The 11,313-nt window shown below is 38.6% G+C and overlaps 1 protein-coding gene across 2 annotated transcripts in view; it reads right to left on the bottom strand.

Moving 5' to 3' along the window:
• The window catches only part of rab24 (RAB24, member RAS oncogene family), a 17,254-nt gene extending 6,212 nt beyond the window's left edge, over positions 1–11,042 (bottom strand). The window contains exons 1-7 of one of the 2 annotated variants that reach the window (XM_015396058.1): positions 10,668–11,042; positions 8,715–8,909; positions 6,782–6,850; positions 5,506–5,584; positions 2,726–2,793; positions 2,427–2,526; positions 789–839 (exon numbers count right to left, since the gene is read on the bottom strand). In XM_015396058.1, the coding sequence (XP_015251544.1) occupies positions 789–839; positions 2,427–2,526; positions 2,726–2,793; positions 5,506–5,584; positions 6,782–6,850; positions 8,715–8,831 (484 nt within the window). In that variant the 5' untranslated portion in view covers positions 8,832–8,909; positions 10,668–11,042. The remainder of the gene's footprint in view (positions 1–788; positions 840–2,426; positions 2,527–2,725; positions 2,794–5,505; positions 5,585–6,781; positions 6,851–8,714; positions 8,910–10,667) is intronic. The other variant, XM_015396057.1, reaches the window with a different exon arrangement.
• Between the last annotated feature and the right edge of the window lie 271 nt (positions 11,043–11,313).

Below are 11,313 nucleotides of genomic sequence, written 5' to 3'. Positions count from 1 at the left end.
CTCTTGTTAAATCACCCGCAAACCATGGTTCAGCCCCTCGCGCAAAATTCCAGTTTGTGATCGCAAATTACTGCACGCAAAATTGGATCTTGTTAAATCCGGCCCACAGAGCGCAATCCGATAGCAGTCTAAGCTGTGGAGACACTGGTATTCCTGTCTCCTTAAATCTCCTATCTAATTGTAACTTGTATGTGTATTGTACTTTTCTACCTGCATTGATTTATTTTTATCTTATATTTTTATTGAACCATGAGTCCAGAATAAAGTCCATATATCTATTTGTAATACAGCTTTTACCAAGCCTGTCAAATGAGAGGAGCACTTTAGCCTTCAGACACTTGAGGCTATTTTCAAACCAAACATCACACCTTTAAAGTTATGACCTAAACATAAAGGCAGTGAGTAAACCCCACCGTGATCCACAGCTGATGTCTTCAACAATCTTGCCTCATACTTCCGTTTCCCATCTCTGACTCTTTCAAAATAGGGAAAAGCTCTTTCCGTTTCAACTCAAAACTTATTTTTACAGCTGCTGCCATAACAACTGAACAACAGAATTTCAGAGGCTGTCACTGAAATTTACATTAGTGAATGTTTATTACCATATGATGCTAAAAAATAAGAAAAATCTCTTTCAGTGTTGATTTTCTGTTAGTTCAGAAAAAACATTATTGTTTAAGTGAATCTGATTGAATTAATTGTATTCTAGTTATTTTCGTCAGCCAATAAAACGCCTCATATGGGACAGCAGAGCTCAGGGAGAGGATTCAGATGAAAGCATAACTTACCAACATTTTTTCCTGTCTTGCTAGAGGTTTCAAAATATTGTGCTCCGATCTCTGTGAACATAAACAGAAAAAATGTATCTATTAATGGCCGTCATCACTTAGATCAAATTTCCCACAAAAATTTCTTAAAGTGACAGAACTGGTGGCAGCAGAATTAAAGCTTTTTCCAAAATATCTTCATATTAAACCATCATTGACTTAAAACTCATCATAAAAAAACCTAAATGCAGATGTGGAGTCAAGGTTTTCACATTTTTTTCTAACCTTTTCCAGAATAAAATTTCCACCACTATCTGTCCTCTTTTAGTTCATATTTAAAGTATTCACTTTAAAAAGTTAAAAGGTATAGCGGAGGATTTTCGCTAAATTTTTAGACCTGGCCTATCCACAAAAAAAAAAAAAAAAAATCAAAATTCACATACACAACCCTGTGCCCACTCCAGAGAGGGAAGGCCTATTAAACGCGTGCGAGATCCTGCACGAGCCCATTTCTCCTCGTTATACTAGCAGTGATGTGAAATGGATTTCTCCAAATAGCATGCCAACTTTACCTGTCAAGAACAAACTTTGCAACCGAGGCATCAGAAGCCCAACCTGTGCTCTCAGTGTACGCCATCACGTCAAAGAATCTCCCAAAAACACTCTGGTCTTGTTTCTCTCTTCTGAGGCCTTTCTTTTCTTCCCATACACTTCTTAGACACTTTTTCTCTTACAAACCTCTGCCATTTTCAAAGAACCGCGGGGAGAAAGGCGAGCTTCAATAACTGTCTGAAACAGTAACTCACCACAGACATACGCCTGAAAGTGTACATGTGCAGAAAAAGATAGCTAACGGGGGATGAGCACGTTGGACGGCCTTACGTGAACATATTAGAATGATAAACAATTAGGAGAACTACTTATTTTGATGATCCACCTGGGGGAAAAAAATCCTTCACTATACCTTTAATATAGACCAGGGGTGGGCAATTCCAGTTCCTGGGGGCCGGTATCCTGCAACTTTTAGATCCATCCTTGGTCCAACACACCTGAATCAAATGGCTGAGTTACCTCCTCAGTATGCAGTCGGTTCCTGCAGAGTCCTCCCAATTATCTGATTACTTGATTCAGGTGTGTTGAACCCAAGGCACATCTAAAAGATGCAGGATACCGGCCCCCAGGAACTGGAATTGCCCACCCCTGATATAGACTGTGTTAAGAAGCAATAAGATTTTCTGTAATGTTTGATTTCTAGAATGTGTGTGTATATGATCCTTTTGTTTTTTGAATTGTTTGTTACCTTTGTGGGTGTTTCCTTTTTAGAAGCCATCTTGCAACCTTACTAAGGAGGAGGCCCGCCTCAAACCCAGCTCTCTTATAGAGGGAGCCATGATGGCTGAACTTTGATTGGCTGAGGGTAAATTGAGAAGGACTGATGGCTGTAGTAAGGGTCTGATGGGAAAGCTGTTCAGAAATTGTTCTAAGTATAACCATGCCTCTGATGGAAGAGACTTAATAAATGACCTTTTGTTTTTGCTTCAACCAACTTTGCTGAATTTTTCCTTCGACACCACACCTCTCAGCGCAACAGACTGACTGATTTGAAGAACGACTTGCTAAAAAAAAAAAGAAAACAACATCTTCACATCCACAGATCACCTTCAGCAAAGTCCTGAGCATCGTGGTAGTCAATCTGACGCAGGCTCCTGTCTCCTTCGATCATGTCGCTCTTAGTGCCACACAGGTAGATCTTACAGTGCTGCAGGACACCATGCAAACCAAACAGAGAGAAATTACTCATAAAGCAAAGGGCAGAAAATGTAAACACTAGTATGTTTTGATGGTGTCCTACCCTAGTTCTTAAAAAGAAGCAGCACTGAGATAATTAATTTTTTCCAGCTTTAACAGAAAACTATGCTTATTGGCAGTTTTTTGCTTTTTTCCTGAACGTTTCTTACCTCCTCGCAGTTCTGCAGCTCTTTCACCCAAAACTTAGCTCTCTGGAAGCTGCTGCTGTCAGTCAGATCTACAAGGCCAGAAGTCAAACAGACAACAAGCATTTATCAGCCTGAGGGGATCAGCTTGTCTCCAAGCATTCTTCAATATAGAAAAAAAAAACATTCTTTAAATATTCTTGTTTAAATAAATAGAAGAAAGGCAACCACAGGAAAAGAAGGAAATTAAAGGAAGAAGAGGATCAGATGTAAAAATAAGAAAGGACAGCAGTGTGATTATTCATCAGGGAAATTCCAAAGGCTATTGCGGAAACACAAAAAACCCTTTTCCATCGCAGGGACCTTCAGTCATGGACCTGGATTTTAAAGCTCTTCACATATTTCATTACGATTCCAACAGAGCTATTTTTCTTTCCCATTTTCACCCATAAAATATTCCCATTCTGAGAGAAAAGCTTTCAGATTAGCCCTGGCTTTTTACAGGGTTAATGTCAAACTGTTTGAATGGTTCCGTTCAAACAGAGGCAGCGATGTTAGCAGAAAACACTAATAAAGTTTTATATAATCCAAAGACTTTCATTGAAAATCACATGAAAATCTTCCTCTCTGCAGCTGTCATTTACTCAAAGATCAAACCTCCTTTGATTTCAATAACATGGTTCAATTGATTTGATTTCTGTCATGCCTCTGCCGAGACACAGATTCCTATCTTCAAATCAGGAACCTGCAGTTTAATGTCTTTTTTCTGTAAAAAAAAAAAAAAATAATAATAATAATAATCTGTCAAAAAAAAATTAATTCAAATTTAGATTTTTATTAAATTTCTGTTCTCACATACTGCATGATAATATTTACCTGCAACCCTTTTTTACGCAACACGCAACGTAATTTTGCTGCCGTGCTCTTATGAAGAGGGCTAAAAAATCTTATATTTTCATTCCTTGGCCCGTGGGACTATGGCCTCTGGGGTCGGGCCCCTCAGGGACTGGGCCCCTTTGGGGTTTCTGCCCTCGGGGCGCAGGCTCTGGGTGTTCTGGTCCGCCCTTCTCTTTTGGGTGTGGCCATCTACATGTCTGCCCTTCTCTTTTGGGTGTGGCCATCCACATGTCTGCCCTTCTCTTTTGGGTGTGGCCATCCACATGTCTGCCCTTCTTTTTTGGGTGTGGCCATCCCCATGTCTGCCCTTCTTCTGTACCAGAGATTTGGGGAGCCTTTGGATATCTGGGGCTCGCTTTGCCTCTTTATTGGTAGGGCGATTCTGGGGCCGCTCACAACTGCTATTAAGCATACTTTCCATCTGAAGGAGCTTTGTCAATCATTTGTATACTAACATGCTCATACATACCACAGGAGTTTGGATCCAGGTTTTCACAGTTAAACACCAATACTAAAAATTAAGCTACAGATATATATACCAGCCTGAATATTGTGTAATTACCATAGGTTTGCCTTCCACACAGATAGATATCTAAGGAATACAAGCTGCTCTTAAAGCTTTTTTTCTGATGTTTACTTTCTTTTTTCTGTTACGTTCTGTTTTCTGTTCCTCTCGTCTCATACAGGTGTGGCCGCAGACTTCTAGGAGTTATTGTATCTCTTCTGTATTGTCTTTTATTGCCATTTTGTTTTATTTTCTATCTTTTCATACTCTTTCCTGTCTCTATCTCTCTTTCTCTCTCTCCCTTAGTTCGCAGCCCATCTTGTTTCTCACCTCCCTTTCTGTCTACGTTGTAAACGATTTTACTCCCTAAATATTTTTCAATAAAGTTTAATATACAAGTATGAAGCGGAACCTGATGGCAACAGTCATAATGGCCTGCATGTGAAAGTAAATATGTTGGGCTATCATCTACTTCTAGGACATCTGTTCCCAGAGCTATATTGGTAAAAAATCTCATATTTAGATTTTTTGTTTGTTTGTTTTACAAAATCCCTAGATTGGTATTGTCATGCAAAATGACCTTTTTTTCATTTAAAATGCAAATGAAATGCATTTTAAATGAAATGCATTTTAAACTTAGTCCTGTCGCTCGGTAGGTTGTCCTTTCAGCAAATTTCCTACTAGAGTCTGTAAACATTAACGAAATAAACTGGGCTTCCTTGGTTGTCACTTTGTATTTATACCCCAGAAAACAGGAAGTAATTAGCACTAGTTAAAAACTAAAAAACTCTAACTTTAAAGGTTTAGTTTGACTAAATTGTTTCATTCATTTGAAGTTAATTTCTCAAGCTGCTATTAATTGTGGAACAAGTGTTAATGTTAAGGACGAATAAAAACATCTCTAGTCTTTTAAAGAAATACTTGTGGTTTTAAATAACAAATAATATGTTAATGATGCAGGAAAAACAGTGCAAGAAGGAAAGTAAATTCTTTAGTTTTTAAGTTGCTCCTTCAGGCCAAGCACCTAGAATAACAAACTAATTAACTATTTTAGAGCCAATATTTCCTCCAGCAGGATACTTTCTCATTTACATATCTGCTGATAATAGTGCTGGGTTTTACAGGATCTTTGTCATATTTTTTACTCTAACTGTGCTCACATTCATAACCTGATTTGCATTGAGGAGTTATACAGTCAGGTTTGTGTGTCTAGGACTAAGTTTGTGTTTACATTTGTTCTCTCTTAGATAACAGCAAACAGAAGCTCCACAGTTCAGAAAAAGGCCAACCAACTCGCAGCCTTTCCAACATCTCATGTGTAAGAATTGTTTGCCGTGAAGTGGCCTCACTGGAAAGCATCCTGAAACTGAGCAGAACCTTTCTGATGGCGGTGTGGATTTACCGTAGCAGACCACAGCGGCCCGAGCTCCTCTGTAATAGATCCGGCTCATCGCCTCGTAACGCTCTGATCCGGCCGTGTCCTATGAAGAAGACGAGAAGAAAGACATGACAAACTTATATACACTGTTGTGTTAAAATGTATTGTCTCTTCTGCTTCCCCTCAGTCTCATGACCGGCTGAACTTTGCTTCCAACAATCCTGTGACTGTCTTGAACTTAAGGGTGATGCTACGTCCTATTATGTATGAACTCTCATTTACCCATTAATAATCAAAACCATTTCATCTAGCTTTGTTACAGACCAACACAAAGCAGAACGTCTTTAGGAAGTGGAAGGAGAATTATCAATGGTTTAATAATTTAAAAAAAACAAAGAAACAGATTTAAATGCTAGACGGCGTAGTCAAAGTTCAGAACTTAGTCCTATTGATCATCTGTGGCAGGGCTTTTTAACTGATTCTCTCCACCCAGTCTGACTGAGTGACATTTCATCTGTAGATGCCTAAAGCTGGCTGAGAATTAAAATCCCACAATTTAATGCATTGATTTTTGTGGTTGTAATTTAAGAAAACAAAGTTTATTTATATTCATTCAGAAACGTAACTAAGAGACAGAAATACCACAGAGGTCTAACATTCGGATCACTACAGCTGTGTTTTCCTTTCCCATTTATGGTCACCATACAGCCACATGTCATAATCACGACGTAACCCAGACGTGTATCAAGCCGGCAGCTCAAGTTGTGTTATTTCTGTGTTTCTAAGGAAAAGCAAAAAAGATTAGAACAACCTGGCTTCAACAGGCTGCAAGTAAAAACAAGCCCAGGGATCCTATTGATTACAGCTTTTTCTTTAGCCATGCTGTGTGTTACATGTTGAGAAAACACCAGCTGGTTTGAAAACAAACTCAATCTCTAGATTGAAAGCTATAAAAAAAAGAGGGAAAACAACCAGCGTCTCCTACAGTAGAGGTTCCCAAACTGTTCTTGGCGAGCCCCACTGTTTTTTAAAAGAAAGCTTCCTCCCTTCCTCCTTCAACAATCTTTTCGACAGCTGAACAAAGAAATTCAACTGCAAGAAAATGTATAGCAATAAAATAAACTAGTATCTTCTCTAAACCTCAAAAATGCCACTTTTAAAGTGTAACTTCATTAATTTTAACTGCTATATAAATTTAAATATTGCCATTCAGATTTTTTATAAGTTCCTAAAATTGGTCATTTATCCAGTCCATTTCTACCATAGTAGCCCCTTCCCCCTCTGGGAGTCACCAACTCACCCATATTCCCAGGGTAATCACTTTTTCTCCGACTTGGATTGGTTTGGCAACAAAAGCAGCGCCGATCGTCTGTAAGGGCAGAGCGAACAGAAAAAGTTAAATATGAGACAATGAGAAGCTTAGAGCTCTCAGTCTGAACTCCGACAGACTAGAAGGATATTAACCATTTATCCTCCCTGCAACCATTTTTAAGGAAGTTGTATAGAAACGTTAATTTGCAGCAAACAAGGAAAAATTATGAGGTCAAATGTGGCCTGAGGGATCCACCTCTGAGAGTAACTGGTTCATAGAATAAAACCAGTCCTCTAATGTTAGCTACCATGTGTGATAATAACTGTTGTAAACAACGTAAAATGTAGTAAACTGTGTTAAACATAATTAAAGTTCAAACATAATAAGCTGAGAAAATATGTTAAAAAGCCCATTTAAAAAGTAAAAAATGAAGTTCCTGTATCTGCATTAAAGTTATGCTGTGACAAAACTGTGTTTCTTTCTTTCTCAAAGAGTTTTTCATGGATTTCTTATAACGGCACTCATTGGATTTTATCTACCATATTAGAACAAGGGACTGTTTATAGTAATTAAACTGACCTCTATTTTTGCCATTAAAATACTTCTTTTGAAATGTTACTAAAGTCATTAGGCAGAAATTATGCAAACAAAAGCGGAGATTCCCATTACATTCAGGATTTTAACATTTTGATGCCATTTATTGTTGAAGAGATCTGTGAATTGCAAAGCCTGACACGCTGGAAAACCCACTAAATGAGTCAGCTGACTATAAATAGGAGATGACACGGTCTGGTTCAGACAACAGAGCCAAAACTGAACCGCTCCAAGTCCTATCGTTGAACTAGTACTAGATTTAACACGGTTCGGTTGTGTCTGGCACGGTCCAGTTCAGTTGCATTCCATTTACACTCAACGGTTATCTCAGTTACGGTGCTCTGACCGTTTATAGTTTAAAATGGGTAGTGTTAATGGGGCTGTAGTTTTTTGATATAATTACTTTAAAATAATGTCATTTTGGGGCATGCAGGTGGTGCAGGGGCTAGCGTGTATAAGCCATGTACAGAGGCCTTCGTCCTCGACGCGGTCGACCCGGGTTCGAATCCAACCTGTGGTCCTTTGCTACATGCCTCTCCCCCTCTCTCATACCCCCTTTCCTGTCAGCTTAGTGCCAAAAAAATTTAAAAATGAGCCACTAGTGCCGTAATAACTCAAAATAAATAAAATAATGTAATTTTCATGGATACTTTTTTTCTCTAAAATCAACATGCTGTGACGGTACTGAAGGGATATTGGCCAACCGGTGACACACTTATCATATCTGAGCTGACATCTTCTGGACTGAAATGTTCAAAAACTAAATCAAAGGTCACTGGTCAAAATATGTGATGAAAGGGAGCTTTCATCATAGTTTTCCCAACTTTAGAATAAGTTGGGAAAACTTTGGTGCAATTCAAAAATCCCTGTAAAAGTAAAGTTAAGAAAAACACCACTAGATTGAAAACAAGTTGCTGCCCAACATGGTGCAGACAATTATTAGGCAAAATACAACTTTATTTTTCTTCTTTGCATCTGATGAAAAACTTAAACAGAGGATCCACTTAACCGATTTCAAACTAAAACAGCTACTTTGAGCTAAATAGTCATTTATAGGGACCTTTGGCACAACAAAATGTGCCAAAGGTCAAACACTCTCCCTCTGAAATTAGCAGGCATGAAAAAAGAAACTTCATGCCGTGATCCAAGCACAGATGCTTCCCTTATGGTTAAATCTACTATGACCCAGCATTGGTTTTCTGTTGGAGCTTTTAGTGATGTGACCAACCCAAGAACCCGCTTCAGGCCAGACAGAAAAAAAAAAGACCTCTTATCCAGTCAGCGACAGATCTTATGTGGAGATTGCAGCGGAGCAGCTGACACTCACATTCTGGTAGGGGCCGACTAAGAAGCGATGGTGAACATATCTCTCCACTAGACTGGTCTTGCCGACGCTCTCCTTTCCCAGCATCACCACTTTGGCGTCGACGCGCATGGCGCTCATGGTGGCGGGGCAGCAAATGGGATAGAAGGGAAGGGAGGGGGGGTTATTTTACAAGGTTGTCACCGGGCTGCTGGAGGGCTGCATAAAGGAAAAGACAACAAAACAGTCGAGCAAACTCATGAGTTTTTAACATGTTGAAATGCATTTCTGAATTCTATCCAACACTTTTTTAATCTACTTTATCTCATAGTATCATTTTACCATTTTTTTAAGGTAACTACTGATGTGAAAGTCAGAACATTAAAGTTCCAGTTTTAAAAGCTGCTATTCAGGAAATGCATTGAAAAAATAAGTTTTTTTAAAAACATATTGCAGATACCTGCAGATTTAATCAGCTTTATATTTCCACAGCTCCAACCTTCTGATCTTAAAGCTCCTTTGCTATCAGTTTTGCCTGGTTGTAGGGGTTCTGATAACAGAGCTTAGAAAATAAACATATTGTTTGTGGATGGCTGGACGTTGTGAACCTGCTCTGGATTCATAGGAGTTCTTGGGAAGGACTAAATAAAAGAAAAACACCCCCTCTGATATCACGAAACACCCTACATTGATTTTGTCAGGATGTTTAACCCTTTTTTACTCAAGGAGAGCTTTTTCATCATGGAATAAAAAAATATATATATATTTTTTTTGACTTCCTGTAGAATTTCAATCTAATTTAATGTTGTCCTGTAAATTAGTGGCTCCTTATACAGCCATCTCTGCAACAAGCCTCCAAAGTATTCTCATCACTTAGATCTACCAATTCTCACTTGCTTCCAGAATTGAGCAAGCTCTGCTCTGGTGGCAACATAATTCTGTATTTAACTCCACATCAGCTCAAAAATAAGATCTTAGTGATTGGTGGAGCAGCAAAAGGTAGCTGCTCCTCTTCTTTAGAGCCAACCATTACTAACTACAGACAAGGCCAATGTACTGTATGGTGAAAATGCCGCTTTGAAAGAAAACCTACCAATCAGCCTTTGCACAGTCATCATGAAAAATGCATCGGCAAAGTTTGCTTATGTTTATGCCAAAACTTTAGAGAGCTATTTTTAGAGGAGGTGGAGAAGGCTAGATAATAGAAGCAGAAAGTGAAAGGAGACTACTGATTTGAGAAAAAAAAAAAAAGTAGATTAAAATTCAATCTAATAGATTTCAAACAATAACATCCATTATATATCTGATATGCCAGAAAAGTAACATATAACTATATAAATACATATAACTATATAAAATAAATTATACCAGACACCATTTGTCATTTCAGAGAAGAGTAAGGTTGCCTTCTCTAACCACAACTTAGATAAGAAAACATGATTCCAATAAAAATCTCAAACTTCGAAAGCGTAAATAAGTAATTAGCTCGTAGACACTTTTATGTTGGTTAGTTTTAAATATAGAGAAAGGTTAAATAAACTGAAGGATGGAAGAATTTAAACAGTTTACTGTACTTAATCATGCCTCCAGAGTAAAAAAAAAAAAATCCTGATCAAGTAATAAAAGCATAGAATAAACTGCGATATTTAGAGAAATCCATTAAAAATACCTAATTTCAGTTTCAGTCTAACCCACTAACCTAAGTTGAACTAAGTATCTGAGTCTCAGACCAGAGATAAAACATAAAAAATAAGTGTTTAATGAATCCTAGTAGCTAAATTATTTCCAATATAAACTGAGAAAACCTGTTTCCTGTTGGCTCAAACACATCTCCATGTGAGTTCAGCGGGACAAACATGACACAGCCAAAAACAACCAGGAGAGGAGAGCCCTGACATAACAACTTAGCAGGCTACCGGTGTCAGCTAGCAGAGCTAACCTAACCCCCGTTACCAGACGTTAGGAGAAATAACTCACCTGGGTTTTAGCTTTCCTCCACTAACGTCTCTTCATAAATGGCCCTGTCCGTCTTCCAGCGGGGAGCCAAACCTCTTCCTAACACCCGCCTACCAGACCCGCTTCACGGCTGACACGGTGCCCAGCAGCTGGCTGCTCATCTCTGTCCAGGCTGCGGGTGGAAGATCCTACGGTTGGAGTTGGACGGGCGGAAAAATTAGCTCCGTTGTTGCGCAGAGTCAGAAATCACAGACCGAAGCGTAACAGAAAAAAAAGACAACGCATTGGTTCGAAGAGATATTCATTTAAAGGGCGTAACGTTTCTTTCTTAACTGGTGAAAGATCTCCCGCTGAGCTGTTTGTTTGTTTAGGTCGGAACTAATGAGCGGATATGGTGGTTTCTAAAGCAGGAAGTGCTCGAGTTGCCGGGGACATTCACCGGAAGCTCGGCTGTATAATGCTCCCTCTGTGCAATTAAATCAGAGAGTAACCGTTGAAACTTTTTCATTTGTTAAATTACTTAAAATGTATCATAGAAACTATAATGTTTGATAAAAACACACCCAGTTGTATAAAACAAATATCTATCTATCTATCTATCTATCTATCTATCTATCTATCTATCTATCTATCTATCTATCTATCTATCTATCTATCTATCTATCTA

Source organism: Cyprinodon variegatus, unplaced genomic scaffold, assembly GCF_000732505.1.
Source record: "Cyprinodon variegatus isolate N-32 unplaced genomic scaffold, C_variegatus-1.0 Scaffold774, whole genome shotgun sequence".
Taxonomy (NCBI): Eukaryota; Metazoa; Chordata; class Actinopteri; order Cyprinodontiformes; family Cyprinodontidae; genus Cyprinodon; species Cyprinodon variegatus.
Note: the sequence above shows the minus strand (reverse complement) of the source record. Positions and strands in the feature narration are given on the sequence as shown.